The following is an 18683-nucleotide window of genomic DNA, read 5'->3' as shown; positions in this document are numbered from 1 at the left end:
CTTTCGGAGTCATCGCTTGTCCCTGTGAAATTCCTGATGTTTGCATCTACTTATTCATGGGGCCTTTCTTCCATGCCTTCACTGTGTCGGTTGATAGCTCAGCCTACTTAGGGCAGGGTATGTCCAGGGTGGAATCGCCAGCTCCAGCCAGCGTCCTTGGCTCTGTTCAAAATATCTTACCAAGAGTTTGGATGAAGCTTACTTACACAGAGCGGTAGCCAACAGTCCAGAGATGGACCACGTGACCGAGTCAGGTTCCAGAAGGGTCTCCGCGGCAGGAATAGTCATGAAATGCTCCGATTTCAACCGAACAGATCAATGGAAAGTTTTACACTCGAATCCAACTGTCAGCAGAGGTAGGAGGAATGGTGGACACCCAAGACCTGCCAACCCACAGGAAATGGGGTTCGTCTTTGGTTCAGTTCCCGACCAGCCCATCCACTATCAGTGCCTCCAGGATCTTTCTTGAACACATTTCTCCATCCCACTGTTTCCTCTCCATCCCCACGGTGCCCGGCTGAGTTCAGGTACACACAGTCTCACACGGCCACCCGTCCTTCCCATCCCCCCACATCCATTCCCTCTAATGCCTGAGTGGTGTTTCAGACAGGCCGAAGTGATTTCTGAAAAGCTTTCATTGACTTCTCCTTGCCAAGGGGTGAGAACTGCATCTCTTTACCCGGTCACACAGACCATGCAGGATGGGTGAGGTCACTGTAAAGCGGGGCCTCCGTATGGGCCTGCGGTCAGCTAGCAGGTCAGCAAAACACCAGACTCACTGCCCTCCTGCCCTGTGGAAGGGGGTTGGGAGAGGCAGGCCACCAGTAAACAGAACACACTCAGGGGTGGGGCTCTCTCTTCCTCCTCCTCCTTGCTCAGTGAGGAGGGAGTGGGATTGGCAAGTGGGGTTCCACCCTGTGTCTCCCGACTGGAGGGGAGGCACCCTTTCCACACACCCATGGCTCCTAGCGCCTTCGAGACTCCCCGAGGTTCTGCAGCCTTCATCTGTCACTTGAAACCAGGCATTTGGGAGGCTGAACACTGAATTAGATGAGTGGTTTTCAGCCTCTTGTGCATTCAGTCCTTGTCTCCGCTAGAGAACTCGGGTCCCTCCCCCACTGAAGACAAAGCCCACTGTTCAGGGAGAAGTGTGTTTGCGTGATTACAGGTCGCCAATTACGTATCCCTCAATTACGGCCAATTATCAGGTCACAGAAACTTCTGCTGGTGTGTCGGTTTTCAGTATTGTTGCTGTTGCTTTAGCTACAAGTCAAATAATGCCAACGGTTGTCGAAATGGTAGGAATTCCATTGAAGACAAACTTCACTCCGACACGGACAGTGCGGCACAAGGATGTTAAATTTAAAGAGAGTTAGTAGTTTCATCGTCCACAGCTGATGGCCGCACAGTTTCACGGCGGCGTGGGGATCGGAGAAGAAAGCAAATTCTTGTCACGTGTTATGAAAACTCTGCACCCCACGCCCATGACGTCTGGATCTTTTTGAACCAAACAACCTCTTCCTTCCCTCCCATCCGTGAAATTCTACATTCGAGAGAATCATTCTATACATTGATCTGCTGGTGCCAATGAGCTTAGCTATCAAGACAATAGGACTTTGGAAAGATTTTCAGCCCAGAAAGTCCAGCTATAAATAGCCTCATCGCTTCCAGGGCTCACGATGGGGATTAACAAACACATGATGATAAAATACTCTGACAAACGCGGTACCTTTCTAATGTTAAAAATAATAGAATAATAGTGGGCCAGGATGCCTCTTTGGGCTTTCACTATGAATTACAGTAATTAGATTTAGTTTCCAGACAAGATTTTCAGCGGCTTCTTTATTGAAGGCTTGCTTTGTTAGGTGGAATCAATTTTACTTCTGCAGTTCGCCTAGCGACAGCAGGCACGCTGTGTTTTGAAAGACAGTAAAAGAGTGGTGTGAGCACTCGTGTACACCGGTGCTCACCCCGAAAACTGCTCTGGCAATTTTAGGGGGGGAAAGAAATGTCATAGTATTATGTCCAAGACCATGACCCTATACGAGCACATTAGAGGCTCTCTCTTAAAAGGATAACCTGCTCTGGCTGATGTAGCTCAGTGGATTGAGTGTGGGCTCGCAGGTTCGATTCCCAGTCAGGGCACATGCCTGGGTTGCAGGCCATGTCCCCAGTGGGGGCCGAGTGAGAGGCAACCACACATTGATGTTTCTCTCTCTCTCTCTCTCTTTCTCCTTCCCTTCCCCACTCTAAAAATAAATAAATAAAATCTTAAAAAAAGAAAAGGATAATCCTAACTACAAAAAAAGGGCTTTTAGGAAATATTACTTATAATTACAAAAAATTAGAACAACACTTAAAAACAGTAAGGCTAAATAAATGGAACATCCTCTTAGAGTAAACCGTGTTCTCAGTTGGTTTCAAAAGTATGTCATAATGTAAACAAAAATATTTTATGATACAAAATAAGTGACAGCATAATTCAAAAACACATGTATAGTCTTACTCCGCCCTGCGAACACATGTGTTGCGTGCATCCAGATACGTACATGGTGGGAATATGGGGGGAGGGGCAGTAAAAGGCTAGAAAAAAAGCAATAAGAAAATGGAATTCTTGCACGCTGTGGTTGGTGGCGACCTTCTGTTGTCTCTTCACATTTACTTTTGGTCATCTCATTATGCAGCCTCTGTGGTGAAGAAAGAATGGATGAGAAAGAAAAGAATATAAAATGTGTGTGAGCAAAAGCTGATTTCATGGGAAATAGCACAATACATGTTTTTGTTACCTAGGTGGAAAGACGGGCAAAGGAGCATTGGGGGAATGCCTATCACCCCACTCCCAACTGCAAATACACCGGGAACTACAGCCGCTCTTCCAGGAAACGGAGCTTTTAGTGAGCAGAGAAAGGAAATATTTATTTAGTAACTTAAGTGTTTACCTCCTGGGCAGGAAGGTTGGCCAGCTTGTAAAAATTTAATATTTGCTTGCTAGGATGATCTACGCACTTTCACACTCCCGCAGCCCTGCCGGCTGGGCGAGGCTGGGTGCGTCCCTCGCTCTGCATTTCAAGCGGCCGGTTGTTTTTTCTCAGTTTGTTTGAACTTCACTTGCTCCCCTGAAGAGCATGGAGGATGAAACAGCCTCTTGGCGACCAGTATTGGCCTGTAATCGTCGAGTTGCTTATTCAGGCTGAAATTTATTATAGAAGCCGTTTCCAGATCGTGAAGGGAAGTGTCCAGGGTTTGAATACAACAAAGGAACAGAGCTAGATTATGATGCTGGGCTGGCCATCTCGGAGCTGGGTGGCCGGCCCTAGGCAAGTCAGCAGCTTTGGCTTGTTCCCCAAGCCATCAGAGAGCCTGTTTTGAATATCAGAAGAGATGATCTAGGTGAAACATCTCTGCATTTGATTTATGTAACACATTCAAATGTATTAGGCACTGTTCCTAGTGCTCTCCAGGTATTAATGCATTTTTTGCTCCTGTGCCTCTTCGAGGTGAATATTGTTATTGTCCTCATTCCACCAACAATAAAACTGAGGATCAAGATGTTAAGTCAAGCCCTGACTGATGTGACTCAGTGGAGTGAGCGTCATCCCTCACACTGAAACATCAGAGGTTCGATTCCCAGGCAGGGCGCATACCTGGGTTGTGGGCCGTGTCCCAGGTTAGGGGCATGCTAGAAGCAACCAGTTGATGTTTCTCTCACACATCAGTGTTTCTCTTCTGCTCTTTTTCCCTCCTCTTGTCCCCTCCATACCCTCTCTCTAAAAATAAATCTTAAAAAAATAAAACGTTAAGGATGAAGGTCATACAGAGGGGAAGGGCAGGGGCAGGTTTGAACCCAGTTGATCTAGCTTCAAAGTCTGAGCTCGCAATCAGGAAAAAATATGTTACCATTTTGAGTATCTTTTTTAAAAAATTATTTTTAGGGAAAGATTGCTATCATTATTATCTCTAAAATCATCTTCATCCTCCCAGGAATGTATTTTTGGGGTACTGAGTATAAAATAAGTGGAGGTTTTAAAATGTTCTAATAAGACTTAAGAAAATAGCATGGAATAAAAAAAAAGTGGTAACTATAGGAGAGGATAAGTATGCTAATTAGATTGATTATGGTGATTAGTTCATAATGTATACATATAAAAACACCACCTTAAATGTTTATGATATTTAATATTCACCTTGTAATATATACAGTTTTTATTTGTCAGTTATATCTCAAGGAAGTTAAAAATAAAAGAGAGAAAATAGCCCTGGCCAGGTGACTCAGTTGATCAGTGTTGGTTTGTAACTGAAGGGTTGTGGGTTCGATTCCCAGTCAGGGCACATGCCTGGGTTATGGGATTGATCCCCAGTCTGTGTACAGGTGTATGTGATCCCTGGTACCCTGTGCTTGTGGTCCAGGCACATGTGGGAGGCAACCAGTCAGTGTTTCTCTCTCTCCAAAATCAATGAAAAAAAAATCCTCAAGTGAGGATAAAAAAAGAGAAAATGTGGACAGGTAATATCTTTAAACAGGTGAGAGAGCTGTGCTCTTTGGTCGTGCATGTGTTTATATGAAACCGAAGAGAACTCATTTGTGTAGGTCAGATGCTAAGCTTCACATATTTGTGCTTGACCATTGTATTTGCCTTGCATTCTGACCCGGTCAGTAGATGCCGTTATTCCCACAAATAGATGAGGAAACTGAGGCTTGTAGCGGTTAAGTAGCTTGTTCAAGGTCCCTCGTGAGTAAGTGATGCTCCCAGGATTCCAACCTCAGCTCTGCAAACCCTAGAATCCATGCTGATTGTACACCAGGAGGTCTTTTGATTTCCTAGAAAGCAGCGCTGTTCTCCTCCAGTGGAGAGCTGTTCTGGCATGACACTGGCTTGTCCTTGAATCATCTCACATTGTCAAGGCCACTTGTCCTTCCTCAAACCAAGAACTCACACTGAAAACGCCTCATCCTGGCTGCTGTGTTTTTCTGCAGCGAGTTCCCTTGCAGAAACGAGTGTAACGGCTTCCCTGGGCATTCAAATCACTGTCACAGGCTCCCTCTTTTCTCAAATTGCAGTTCCATTCTAAACTTAATAATCGAGGATTATTTTAGCTCAGATGCCCCTGTATTTTTTAATAAAAACAGACCCTGGATGGCCTGGGAGGGGCTGTGGCACGCTCCTGACAAAGTAAGAAAGGCGAAGCGAGGAGCAAGCTGTGTTATCGTCTCTGCCTCTTAGCGTTACCGTATTTATTGCATCCCCACCAGGAACAGGGGAGCAGTTAAGGCCACCAGAGGCAGGGGAGCCTTGCTCATTACAAGCTGAGCCTGCAGGCTCCGCTGAGGACGGGGCATGCAGTTGCTGCTGTCTTGGTTGCAAAAGCATGACCTTGTCACATGTCCACGATGATGTCCGTGTGTTCGAAACCCAGGCAAGCTCTGTGGGACCCAGACTGGCCTGCGCGGGCAAAGAAGCCTTTTCTCCTGGGTTTAAAGCCAGTGCTCCCAAAATGCATATATAACTGGTGACTAGTGTAGAAAACTCTTTTAGATGTTGTACAGATACAAAGTTAGGTAATGCTAAATCATAAATTGAGAAAATGAATCCCTTTCTGATTCTTGTGAATGAGCTCTTGTTCTCATTAGGAGATGAAATTCATTTCGGTGCAAATATGTCCTTAATACCTGTCAAACTCTAGTGAATGTCCCTCTGAACAAAAGAACAGGATGGAGACACAGCCCCTGTGGCTGACTTTGGAATTGGCGGGGCCCTGTCATTAAAACTAGCTATTACCTCTTTGAATTAGAAACCCAATGCATGATAAGACATCCAGAGTCAATGGTGATGGAGACAGAACCATCACCATTGTTGCTGTTAGTCCTGAAATCTGGGGTGTTCTTTCACTCGTGGGCATGATCGGGCTCCCTTTTTGTCCCCGTGAACCGGGTTTACCTTCTGGTCGGAGGCCAACTGGACGGTTACAGGCCTCTCTCACAGGGGCAAAGCACCTACTGGGTGACAACACAGCTCCCCGAGGAAGGACCCCAGAAACAGCTGAGTGGGCCAGCCCTCATTCCCCCTCCCGCTGGACTCGCAGTTCAGACCCTCCCTCCCCCTCACAGGCAGGTGGGTGTCGGGATGGAACTCACACGCCATGAAATCCACTGCGTAGTGTACAGTCGGCTGTCTTCAGTGTGTCCGCAGTTGTGCAGCCATCGCTGCCGTCTAGCGTTAGACCATTGTCTTCCTCTCATGAAGAAACCCCACCGCCCCGTTGGTGGTCACCCCCCGTTGCTCCCGCCTCTATCCCCTGATACCCCTGATCTGCTTTGTCTTTGGATCTGTTGATTCCGAACATTTCATAGGAGTGGGATCGTGTAACATGTAGTCTTTTGTGGCTGGCTTTTTTCCCTTAGCGTAGTGTTTTCAGGGTTTGTCCATGTTGTTGCATCTCCTTTCCTTGCTCAGTAATGTTCTAGCGTATGGCTCCACCACAGTTTGTTTATCCAGTCACCTACTGGTAGCCATTGGGGTGGTCTCCATTTCTTTTTTATCCTCACCTGAGAGTGTGTTCATTGACTTTAGAGAGGGGAAGGAGGGAGGAGAGAGAGAGAGAAACATCAGTTGGTTGCCTCCCATACATACTGTGACCAGAGATCAAATCTGCAACCTTTTGGTGCACTGGACGATGCTCCAACCATCTGAGCCACCGGGCCAGGGCCTTTCTACCTCTTGACTCCTAAATAATGCCACTATGAAGATCTGTATACAAGCTTTTGACATACGTTTTCATATATTTTTTTTAGTATACAACTAGCAGTAGAGTTGCTAAGTAACTCAACAATAGTAATTCTGTGCTTGTGCAAGGGGACAGGAAGGGACAAAATGAGCCCTACTTAATATGCTGGACATTTTTCTGGAGGCTAGGATATACCAGGGAAGGACAGACCCAAGACTCTGTACCCCTGGAGCTTAGGTTCTTGAGGAGAGACCCGTGCTGAACAAGGACTCTGCAAACAGTAACCTGACACGTTAGGAGGGTTGTAATTGGGGCTGTCCTGGTTCCAAGGGGTCTGTGGGATGTGAAGGTGGGACCATCTGGTTCGCAGTGGATTAACAAGTTGAAGCTCAGGGGAAGCTTTCAGGTTTCCATGGAGACTCCAAGAGAAGTGGTCTGGGCAATGTTTTCAGGTGCTTTCTGCAAGGCCCCGGAGAGGTGCAGTGGACCCCGCCTTCCGAGAATGAGACCCGAGCCGCTGCTGCTCAGCCTGTGGTTTGTCACTGAGTCAGTGTCCACACGTCACCAGGGCTTCGCCAGTCACCTGGGCCGGGAGCCGCTGTGTATCTCCTGATTAAGCATCTTCATAGTCTTCTAATGGGGGAAGCTCGTGAGGCACACTGGACCCTCTGACAATGCAAACACCTAGTGTTGATCTAAAGATGAGCTAAGTGTCTTCGCTGATTTATTCCCCCTCCTGGGAAGATACTTTCAGTGGACGGGAGGGGGATCGTGGGAGGGATGGCCTCTCTCAAAGCCTGTTCCTCTTGCCCCACACTGGTGCATCTTCTCTGTGAGCAGATTAACCTCCCCAGTTACAACTTTGATGGACTGCCAGTTCCGTCCCCCAGAGCTGTCGGGCTCTCTTTCTGTTAGAGAAGGCAAGTCACGGTTCTCGGGAGGTCACGTACTCTGTCCTAGATCGCTATTAAGTCCGTGTCTGTCTTTATCTTGCTTATTCCTGGCACGTAGTAGGTGCCCACTGAATGCCATTGTATGAGCCTCCCAAATATCATTCTTTCACAGTCAGGCTGTGAACCTTCCTGCCTCTGATCCTTTCCTTGCTCTGTTGACATCCTGCAGAATGCCTCCCTCCATCTCTTCCCGTGCAAAGGTCCCGGTTACCTGCCGTGGCCTGTGGAAACGTCCTGTGGTCTCTGCCAGGGAGAAGGGGTCTCTTGCGCCCTCGTGGCCCTGTCACTTCTGCGCTCACCTTGGAGACCGTCCCATACGTTTGCACAGGTGGTTCACCCTCCGGCTCAAGGGGTGTCCTTCACTCACTATGTCAGTCCATCCACATGGCTCCGTGGGACGTGTGCCACTTGTTGCGCGTGGCAGCCCAGCGCCAGGCCACACGCGTGTCCTGACACTGGTGCAGCTCCCTGTGTTCTCTCTCCCCGCGCCTCCGCCAGATCGATAGCTGCCCGAGGGCCCCGGGCGTGTCCATCTGTTACGCCGCCTATGTGTTTGCTGCCTGATAGCTCTTCGTTGGATGTTTAATCATTCAACTCATTTTTTGTGTGTGTGTCTATGGATGGAGGAACTAATTGAAATGCTGTATTTGAAAAATGATGCCAAAGCGTAGAGAGAAATAACCGTTGCATAAGTTAATGTCGATGATGCTCATTGTTTCAGCTCGCTGGGGCTGCTGTAACAAAATGCCACAGACCGCGTGGCTGGTAAACGACAGAACCGTATTTCTCTCCGGTCCGGAGCCTGGCAAGCCCGAGGCCTCAGCGCTCTCCCTCCTGACGCGGCTTCCTCTCCCTTCCCACAGGCGGAACCCTCTGCACTTCCACCTCATCGCCGACTCCATCGCCGAGCAGATCCTGGCCACGCTCTTCCAGACCTGGATGGTGCCCGCTGTGCGCGTGGACTTCTACAATGCGGACGAGCTCAAGGTACGGGCGGGAGGGAGCGGCGCCTCCTTGATCTCTGCCGGCTGGAAGCTTCTCTCGACTCTGGTCTAGTGGACCTCAGCAAGGGCCGACATCTCAGCTCCCAGCTGGAAATGCCCAGGGTACCCTTGAGGCTGTTTGCCACCTGAACCTGATTTTATTCTCAAAAGCCTTCAAGCAGCCAGTTCTTTGGCACAGAGTGTACGTGGGTCTGTGTGGTTCTGGCTGCCAAGGCTTTCGGTAGAGTCTGCAGGCCATTGGCCTGGTATGTATCTGAAAGAGGCTGATGATATTATCTGGAGAATTTTGTTACCCCACGAGGTCAATGCTGAACTCAGAGTCCAGTGGACCTGGGCTTGAATTCGTGGATTGTTGTTTACTGGCTGTAAGACACCAAGTACATAACCTGTGCGTCGGCTGGGTACGTTACCTGACTAGGAGGAAGGGGGTGGACACCAACCTCAACCAGTCATAAGAGGCTTAAATGAGAGGATGTATGTGAAAATGTGTTTTAAAAGACTGCTGAATGCATTATTAAGGATTATGTTGAGCCGAGGGATTTCAACCCCTTTGAAACCCCTTTGGTCATGCCACGCCCTTGCATCAAGCCCTTCCGTTGTGCCACTCCGCTGGCCTCAAGGTCGAGCTTGACAACCTGGCGCAGAAGTCTCACGTCTCTGGCTCTGGGCTCTCACCATTCCTGCAACTTCGCTCCGTTACTCAGCTCCGAGGAACCACCTCTGCCTCCTTGCCTCCCCTCCTAGGTTTGCATGTCTGCTCACGCTGTCCCTGCTGTCCGACGTGCCCCTCCACGTGCCTCGTCGCCACTCCTACTCACCCTGCAGAACTGGGGTGCACTGCCACCGCGTCTCAGAGCTCTCCCTGATTTCTCCAGGAACGAGGGACACGTTTTCTGGTCACTTGTCTGTCTACCGCTCTAGTTGCGAACCTTCTTCATGGGGAGAGGGACTGGGGCACAATCTTACCCTTTTCCGCGGCTCTGGTGCACAGCCGGGACCCTGTAATGCTTGTGGCTTTAACAGATTGCTGTTATTAGAGGAACACGTAACTTTGCAGAAAGACGTGAGGCTCTGTCTCCGATCACCTGGGGAAGGACGAAACGCCTAGGCATGAGGCTGATGCTAGCAAATTGCTTGTTCCAAACCTCCTAAAGCCATTATCTTTTCATCTCAGAGCCATAACATTTTAAACAGATCACAGAGACGCCGGCCAGAGTTTCTGATTTCCCCATATTTTAGGCCCCGAGGTTGATGGAGACGTTCAGAATTTAGCATTTGGGGATTGTCGTGGTAATTTCTGCACCGTTCCGATCTATTCTGAGCTCAAATTGATTAACACTCTTAAAAAGGGAAAAACAAAATTTAGCAAATTGCTGAGCTAATTAAGGTGAAAGCGAGCCGCTCTGTCTCCCCGGGCCTGAGCGCCAACACCATGGGGAGAAGCAACGGGAGGGGAGGGGCGGCATTTGGCACGGAAGGATGCTGCTGCCGCCTCCTCCTCCTCCTCCTCCGTTTTCCTTTCTTTTGGCAATCCCGATCCACATCCCTTACGAGCCTGTACTCTCCACCTTTTAAAGAAAACACAAAGCGGCAGGGCGGGGGCAGGCGAGGGGCATGGAAAGCCCAGGTTCGTGTCCTGGCTGGTCACTGAAGAAATCTGATTTGGGTTCCGCACCCTGGCTCCATCCGCTGTGCAGTGGGTCGGACCGTGCCAGCTGCCAAAGAAGGGACCCAACAAGATGACTCACGTGAAGGCCCAGCAGCGTCTGGACCGCAGCAGGTCCTGGAAAGTGGCCCACACTCTCCTTTACAGCCACGACAACACAGGATTACGGGGGTCCTGACTCTTGAGCCTATTGTGAGATCCTTGGAGAGTTTGGAGGCTGAAGGAGTAGGGTACCAAGGGCTGTGATCTGCCCGCTCTTGGGGGCCCCGGAACTTCCAGGAGGTGTTGGAGGAAAGACGGGTGGGAGGGGAGGAGATAAGGGTTCTGACTCTCTCCTGCCTCCTTTAATGCAGGTAGACCTGCTGTTCATTATTTCACATACTAGATTTTTACCCATTCACATTGAAGGTTCCGTGGCTTTAAAAAAAGGAATTAAAAAATACAATGGGGATGAGTTCTAAAGGACGCCGTCCCCAGTGTCCTGCCCTGTAGCCTGACTTCTGCTATTGCTTATGCCCCGCAAGATCCCCAGCACCCGCGTTTTATTTTCCTACCAATTACATGCCTACCTGCCACAGTCCTGTATCCCGAGAGATCAGAATCAGGGAAGAAGCCAGGAAGGACAATGCGTAGGAAGGCATTTTGTAAAACATAGCTTTTCCATAATTGATAACAGTGGCAATAATATGTACGTAATGGCTGTTCAACAAACCCCAAACCATGATCTGCCCGCTCTCCCCCACCTGAGCCTCTCCTGGTGGCTCCTAGCATGACCATCTGTTAGTTGCTAATCCAGAACGCAATGGTTGGTCTTTGATAGGACCCGTTTCCTCACCCTGCATCTATCTAACCATCCCACACCCTCTCTTGTCTCCATCTCCCCTGCCGGCATCCCAGTCTCAACGTTCCTGATCGTCCCCCAGCACAACAGCAGTTTTTGTCCTGGATGAGTCTCTTCCGTTCTGCTCTGCTCACCTCTCCTCCCCCAGACCTGGTCTCCATCAGTAGCACGAGCCCACCTTCCCAGAAGCAAGCCTGACCAACGCCAACATCTTTCCTCTGCGTAAAACCTTCCATGGTCCCTAACTGAGTAGCACTTTGCTGCACAGCCGGGCTCCTGCCTCCTTCCAGCTTCCTCTTGCACCGCGGGCATCTCTCGGGTCACTCCTTAGATCTTCAGATGTGCTCCGCTCCTCCCCTCCTCCCCGGGCCCTTTGTGCACGTTCTTCTGCCCGTTAACCTCTGCCCTCCAGCCTGCCTTCTCTCCCCCAGAGCTAATAAATCCCAGGTTCTTTTGCTTAAGCTGCCATGTACCGCGCCCCCTGTTTTATTGCACTTCGCAGGCCGTGTGTGTTTCACAAATTGAAGGCAAGACTCTCCATCAGCGCTGTGATTACAGCTGACCTTCCGTCCCTACTCGCTCTGTGGCGGTGGTCTGGAACTTAACCCGCCGTTCTCTCCGACGTCTGCCTGCCCGGGCTCAGGGAGGCCTTCCCTGCCTTTGTCTTCTCATGGGGGTTCCGCTGTCACATGTTGTCACAGGATCGCAGACGTCCCTTCAGTAAATGCAGGGCAGGGTGTACTCTTTCATGCCTTTGTGCGGTGAGCTGGTCCGTGTCTGGGCCTCCCCTGGACAGAAAGCCTCCAAAGGGCCGCAGCCTGTCTGCTTCTTAGCATCACCCTGCACCCTCATGCCTGGGGCAATGCCTGGCGTATGGAAATGTTCACACCCTGGCTGGCGTAGCTCAGTGGATTGAGCGCGGGCTGCGAACCAAAGTGTCACAGGTTCGATTCCCAGTCAGGGTACATGCCTGGGTTGCAGGCCATGACCCCTAGCAACTGCACATTGATGTTTCTCTCTCTCTCTCTCTTTCTCCCTCCCTTCCCTCTCTGAAAATAAATAAATAAAAATCTTTAAAAAAATAGAAAATGATTGCTAAATGCATGGTATGCAGTCAACTCACAGCTGAGCCTCTGAGAGTCTCAAAGTCACTAGGAAGGGGTTGCTTTATCACCGTCTGGGCCCACCACATTCCTGAGGCCCCTTGTGCGAGCGACCCTGCGGTGGCATAAATAAGGCAGCTCCATCAACACCACCCCCGGTAGAGCCCCCAGAGCAGCCCTGGGACAGGTGAGTGTCTTTCTGTGACAGGTACACCAGGAGGGGGACACAATAAAACCCCAGCCATTAGCTGATGTTGGAGGAGGAGAAGGTAGAACAGGAGAGGAAGGGACTGGTGCTGTGATCTCCACCTGCATTCAGGAGGTGTGCCCATCAGTAGCCTCCGCCGAAACAGACAGCCGCGTCCCCCGATACGGCTCCTACAAAGCACTTGGTACAGCTGTTGGGACTGGCATTGCTCAGAAACACTCCTGTGGGCCCCTTATTCCATCTGTAGTGCTGGAGCATGGACATGTATGAAGGACCGGTGCATAACTAAAGATGAACCGTGGGAAATTCGTGGGGGGAATGGTACGCATCCCTCCGTAATGGCCAATTAGTGTGGATTTGCAAATAGTGATCTCTCAGCCCACGCATCTGCGTGGCCTGTGAAATGTTCACTGGTCGTCTTCATGTTCGTTCCCGGCTTCTAGTCTCTCCATCAGCAGGACTGAGAGCGTCCTTGTGCTGCGGACTCCACTCCAGACACGCGGCTCCTGCCAGCAGAGGGGGAGGAGGACCAGGATGAGCACGGGGCCTATTTTTGTGTCGAGCTTCGTAGATGACGGCGGCATGCTGTCACTCAACGTCTCGCGACAGCCCTGCGGGGTGCAGAGAGAAGTTTTATTACCTCCATCTCGCAGAGGATTTATAGATGGAAGCACAAAGCTGGAGAGTATTTGCCTAAGATCAGGCAGCTAATAAATGCCAGGGCTGGTATTTGACTTTTCCCTTTCCCAGTGAAAAGATATGAGCTGTGGGACCGTGCAATTCAGGGGACCATGGGTATGGAAAGGAGGGAGATGCAGGCTGCAGCACGGGGCTGGCAGCTGCCTCTGTCGAGTGGCACTTGAACTCAAAATTCCCACTTGCAGTGACTTTGGGGCCCACAGACTGTGGTATAACGGCCCTTACTTACGGGAGACTTGGCTGTGTTACATGGGGTTCTCCCAAGGAGCGCCCTCAACAAAGAGCTGCTGCTGGAGCAGCTCCTGTCGTCATACCTGTTAGACAGACAAGGAAACCGGGGGTGAGGGAGGTCGAAGAGCCCAAACCCCACGAGCCTCGAGGTTCCGTGGCAGACGCAGGATGAGCGCCCAGAAGCACCACCCTCGACACTCCACGCCCTTCCTCCTGTGTCATAATTCCTTCTTACGGCCTGTTTTTCAGCTAAGACACTCTAATTGCGTCTAGACAAAGGTTCTCTGAGCTCTCGGGGGTGTTCTTTCTCCGGTGGTTTCTGAAGAACAGACGTGTCCAGCGTGACCCCTCCATTTAAAGGCCCGCGGGGAGTAGAGCTTCCTGCTGGGGACAAAGGCATCGTACTAACGATACTGCTGAGTCTGGGATGGCCCCCACACGCCCATCCAAGGATCCTTTGCTCCACGCAACAGTCATCCCTCCGGACCATTGGCCTTAATCAGCAAAACACGTCGTGCTGGCTTTCTGCTGTGGCATGACCCCTCCGTGCCCGTCCGCCTCTGATCCTGCCCCCCATTTGGCCCAGAGAGTCACCCCCGTGCCACCACTGGGGCGAGGATGATCCCGAGCTCGGGAGGGGGAGCGGCGGGGGCAGGGGCTGCTTCATGATTCATTCACCTGTCTAGCTGGGCGCCTTCATTCATCTCCTCTTCTCTTGGGCCTGGTGCCCGCTCGTTCCCAGCAGCAGGAAGAGGATGAAGTGGACGTCGGGACTGTGGCGCAGCAAACAGGGACTCTGAAAATTGGCTTTCTGCTCAGACGCGGTTGCCTTTGTACTGGTGCCTGCAGAGTCCTGCAGAGGCAGGCGCTTTAGATGATGGCCGTCCCTTGGCACCTCGCCGTCCTTTGGGAGTCAGACTTCTGTCGTACTTCTGCTGGGGAGACTGCTGCCTGTCCCATCTGTTCCTAGGAAGGTGCGCTTTCTGAGTGCCGGGCGTCTGCAGCCAGGCGGGGCTCGTGATGCCGTGTGCTCGCAGGTCTCAGGGGTGGAAGGAAGCCCCATACCCATAGCCCTTTTTGAACAAATGAAACCCAGCAGACTCAAGTCACCTGAAATCTCACGTGTGAGTCTTCCCACCCAGCGCCGTCCTCTTCCCTCCCGGAGCTGGGTTCGGGTGTTAGGTTACCAGGCCCAGGTTACCCAGTGGTGCTTCGGTACCGGTCACCGATTGGTCCCACAACTCCTGATGGGTGCGAAACTGACGCGTCCCAAACGGCTTTTCCCCTTGAGAAACCATGTAATTAGAAATAATTCGTGAAAGTTCCCAGGAACATTCCCATTTTACTGGGCTAACGTTAATGAGGTTGTTTTGTAATATAGAACCTTAAAATTAAACAGATGTGGATAAAGAAAGCAATTGCATAAAAATAAAATAAAATTTAACTTCCCTTTCCCTGCAGTGAGAGGAGTCCCTGGCATATTGGGATGGTGGCGAGGTGGAGGAGGAGGAGGAGAAGGAGAGGGGTTCATTGTTGGAAGAGGGGTCCTCTTCCGAGACAATTTCAGGCGAGCTCTCAGGGGTTTCTTCTGTTTCCTGCTTCTTGGATTCACTGACCACTTTTGGAGACTCAGATTGAGGGAGCGTCACTGAAAACCTATCAAGAGAAACTTGTTTCTGTCTATGTTTCAAAATGTTTCTGGAAGTGTGATGTTGTTCATTAAACAGGTGCCCATTTCGGCTTGCTAGAGCTTTGTCTGGGCGATCCTTGTCCACAGACTCTGACCTTCAGCCCGTTCACTGCACATTTCTTTCACCAGTGCAGCCGAGGGTCCCTCCCTCCCCTCCTCCTCCTTGCCTGAAGAAATGTCCTCAGCCACTGTTGGCTGCTGCTCCTTCTGAGGTTCCTGCAGCCCCTCAGGGCTGAGCTCTGCTCCTTGCTCCTCCACTAAGTCTTCCGCATCTCATCACTGACCTCCAGGCTCATGGACCTGCCCGGAGACGCAACATGCTCCACTGCAGGGCTACCGGGATCATCCTCAAAGCCTTCAGAGTTTCTTGGAGTTACAGCTTCGGGCCATACTTCCTTCGAGGCAGAGTTCACGGTCTTGTAAGAGCCCGACCTCGTCTAGGAGAGAAACACAGTGGAGGACATTAAAATGGTCCTTCCAGAACTCTCTGAGTTGTCCACTGTGTGTCTGAGGTTATTTCAGAACGCCTCTGGAAAAGGACCCCTTTGTAGAGAGGGTTTTGAAGTTGGAAATGACCTGCCGGCCCATGGCCCATGAGCAGAGGAGTTGGGTCAGGCAGTGAGAATTTCATGGTGGTGAAACTCAGCTCTTCCAGCAGGTCATCCTCCAAGCCTGGAGCGTTGCCCATAACTAACAAAGCCCTCAGAGGTGGTTGGTTTTCCTGCAAACATTTCTTCACACTGGTGCCCAAAACTTCATCCATCCACGCTATAAAGAACTGCCTCTCGTCTCCCAAGCTTTAGTATCGGCCCTCCACGTCACACCTAACGTGCTTCTCATCACGTTCTTGCTCTTGAAAACACGCGGGTTTTCACTGTGATGCACTGGTAGAGGCTTGAGCGTTCAGTCCCCACCGGCATCCCCACTCAACCACAGAGCTAGCCTGTCCTTCATCGGCCGGTGCCCTGGTGACACCTTGTCCTCTCGCATGGTGTGGGTTCTGTTCAGCATTTCCTTCCAGAACAAACCAGTCTCGTCACAGTTAAACACATGTTGGGGGGCAAAACCCTCAGCTTCTTCGTACTCCCTAAACTCGGTGGCACCGCTTTCGGCAGCTCCTGGGTCAGCGCCGGCTGCCTCTACACGCCTCGTGAGCACACTGGGAGAGCCAGTCCTCTTTCTGAATGCATCGAACCATCCGTGACTGGCCTTGAACACGTCACTGCTCTCCCCACTCGCTCCGGGCTTGTCTCTTAACACACCAGCCTGCGGTTGCCCGGCTTTCTTGCAAATGATCGCTGCAGAAATGCTGTCACCTGCTAACTGTTTTTTTTTTTTTTCATTAATCCAGATGTAAAGCAATTTTTCAACTTCTTCCAATGTCTGTGAACGTTGCTCACTCACAGACTTGACACCTTTGGCAACCCTTGCTGCTTTAATCGCTTCCTCATTTCTCACTTCCTCAAGTTCATCGCCCTTGGCGTCTGGACGGAAGAGCGTTGTCAGTCACGCCTACCCCCCTCCCACACTCAGCCAAGACCTCTTTTTTCTTTTCAAGTGTGGTTCCGATTAACTGCCTTGCAGGCTTCATGGTATCACTCTTAACCGTTTTGCAACCCATGATTAGCACTTAAAATGCACAAATGTACAAGACAGCGGCGAAGGATACGTGGGGGATCTGCACCGTTCACAGACTACCGGGAGGCTGCCGCACCGCCCTCTGTTTCACCGTGAGAGGGGGGCGCCAAGTGGCGAGCAAGCGCCGAGGGATGGAGCATCTTCTCCTGCGGGGCAGCCTCCTGTCTCATACGAGTCTGAGAAAGCGCCGAGTGCTGAAACATTTTTTTTCCTCATCAAAATGCACCATGCGCCAGGTTTGATGAGGTCTGAGGACCGAGGTGTGACTGTAGTTCAAAGGCACCACACTTGCCGGGGCTTGGGCTGCCGGTGCTGTGACCACACACCTCCGGGGCACCGGAGCCGCCACCGTTAGACTTGGCCTGCAGGAGAGGGACGGAAGACCTGGGGCATGTCTCAGAGAGGACATGATCTGCTCTATGACACCCCGCAGAAGAGTGAGAAGTGGAGTTAGGTATGCGTGACCTCTGGACTTGCCTTGGGCAGCTTGTTAATAGGGTGGGACTAGGAGTAACACACAGAACTAAGCCTAACCCTTCTCTCCTTGTTGGTGAAGCTTAAATGCAGTGAGGTCTTGTCATGGAAAGCATGGTGCCCGGCACATGGTAGGCACTCGACAAACGGTATTTCCCTCCCTCCCCTGCTCCTATATTTGAAGACGGCTGTGATTAACCTCTTAATTCTCTTCTTTCCAAACCCATCATAGCCACACACCTCGTCTTCCCCTTCCATAAAGGAACAAATGACTGCTGCATTTCGGGTTGTTTTCCTAGAATAGTTTATGGATTTGTGGTCTTATTCCTTCTCTCTTGTTGGGTCTCATGTTATACAGGAGGGCTGACTGAGGTTAAATATCATGTCCAAGTCTCAAAAAGTCAGTGTCCTCCCATTTTCTTCATTGCTTTACCGGTTCCTAGATTGTCCATGCGGTTTGTGAGTATGAGGACTATTCTCTTAAGGCCAGCAATGCTAGCTTCATGTGAGGCTTTTCTCTCTCGGACAGCAAGGGCGACGTCACAGAATGGCCCTGGGCAAGCGACATGAATTTGAAAATACACCTTTCTGTATTTAGAAGACAAGTCTTTGCCTTTTAACTATGAGACACGGGAAATTACAGACAATCAACGGAAATTGTAACCTGCATTAGAAAAGAATCTTTCTGTGGCATTCGTACAGTTTCACTTTATACACCAGCAAGTGTTTCTTTGTATAAAGGAGTGTCCTCATGAATGGGCCCTGTCCCCTTCTGAGCCATAGAATCTTAATTAGGAAGGAACTTGGCATTCATCCGGCACAACCTTTCGCTTTCTTCTATAATATTCTACATGAATGGCCATTACTCTTCTGCTTTTGAACACTTCCAGAGATAAGAAATCATTACCTCCCAAAGGACCTTGTTCCGTATTTAGCAACTCTATTAGGAATATTCGCCTCGTGCTGCCCTGAAATCTTCATCTTTTTCCGTCTCTCTGTTGGCCCTGAGCATTAATAAAGACCGAATGCAAGGGTATATGTGTGTGTGTATATATATATATATATATATGTATATATATATATATATATATCATTGTGTGTTAACGCACCTGCCTTCCCCACTGCACTGTGAGAACAGGGCCTGTGACTTTGATCTCCATGCCTAGCGTTTAGGATTAAACCTGGCCAGTAATGGCCCCCAGTAAATGCATGGATGCTGTATGTTGGGGCTGCAGAACGAACCAATCAGTTAGGTATTGGAAGACGTGGCCCATCTCCCGAGTCCTCCCCTCGTTGTCCCCATTCCTCCAGCCGTATCCTGAGTGGCAGGGCTCAGAGCCCAGTCTGACACTTGTGCATGTCTTCTAGCGTGCTTGTGCAATAAAGGGTTTCGCGTTGTCGCCTTCCGTGAATACGCTCACGTTTGTCTCCGTTTCCTAGATCCGCCATTCTC

The 18683-nt window shown here is 50.4% G+C and overlaps 1 protein-coding gene across 2 annotated transcripts in view; it reads left to right on the top strand.

The window, feature by feature from the left end:
* The window catches only part of LARGE1 (LARGE xylosyl- and glucuronyltransferase 1), a 461643-nt gene that overhangs the window by 228889 nt on the left and 214071 nt on the right, over positions 1-18683 (top strand). For both annotated transcript variants that reach the window (XM_036019534.1, XM_028532714.2), the window contains one exon: positions 8540-8663. In XM_036019534.1, coding sequence (XP_035875427.1) covers positions 8540-8663 — 124 coding nt within the window. The remainder of the gene's footprint in view (positions 1-8539; positions 8664-18683) is intronic.

The sequence above is a fragment of the Phyllostomus discolor genome, chromosome 2 (genome assembly GCF_004126475.2).
Source record: "Phyllostomus discolor isolate MPI-MPIP mPhyDis1 chromosome 2, mPhyDis1.pri.v3, whole genome shotgun sequence".
Taxonomy (NCBI): Eukaryota; Metazoa; Chordata; class Mammalia; order Chiroptera; family Phyllostomidae; genus Phyllostomus; species Phyllostomus discolor.
The sequence above is the reverse complement of the archived record's forward strand: the minus strand, read 5'-3'. Positions and strand labels throughout refer to the sequence as shown.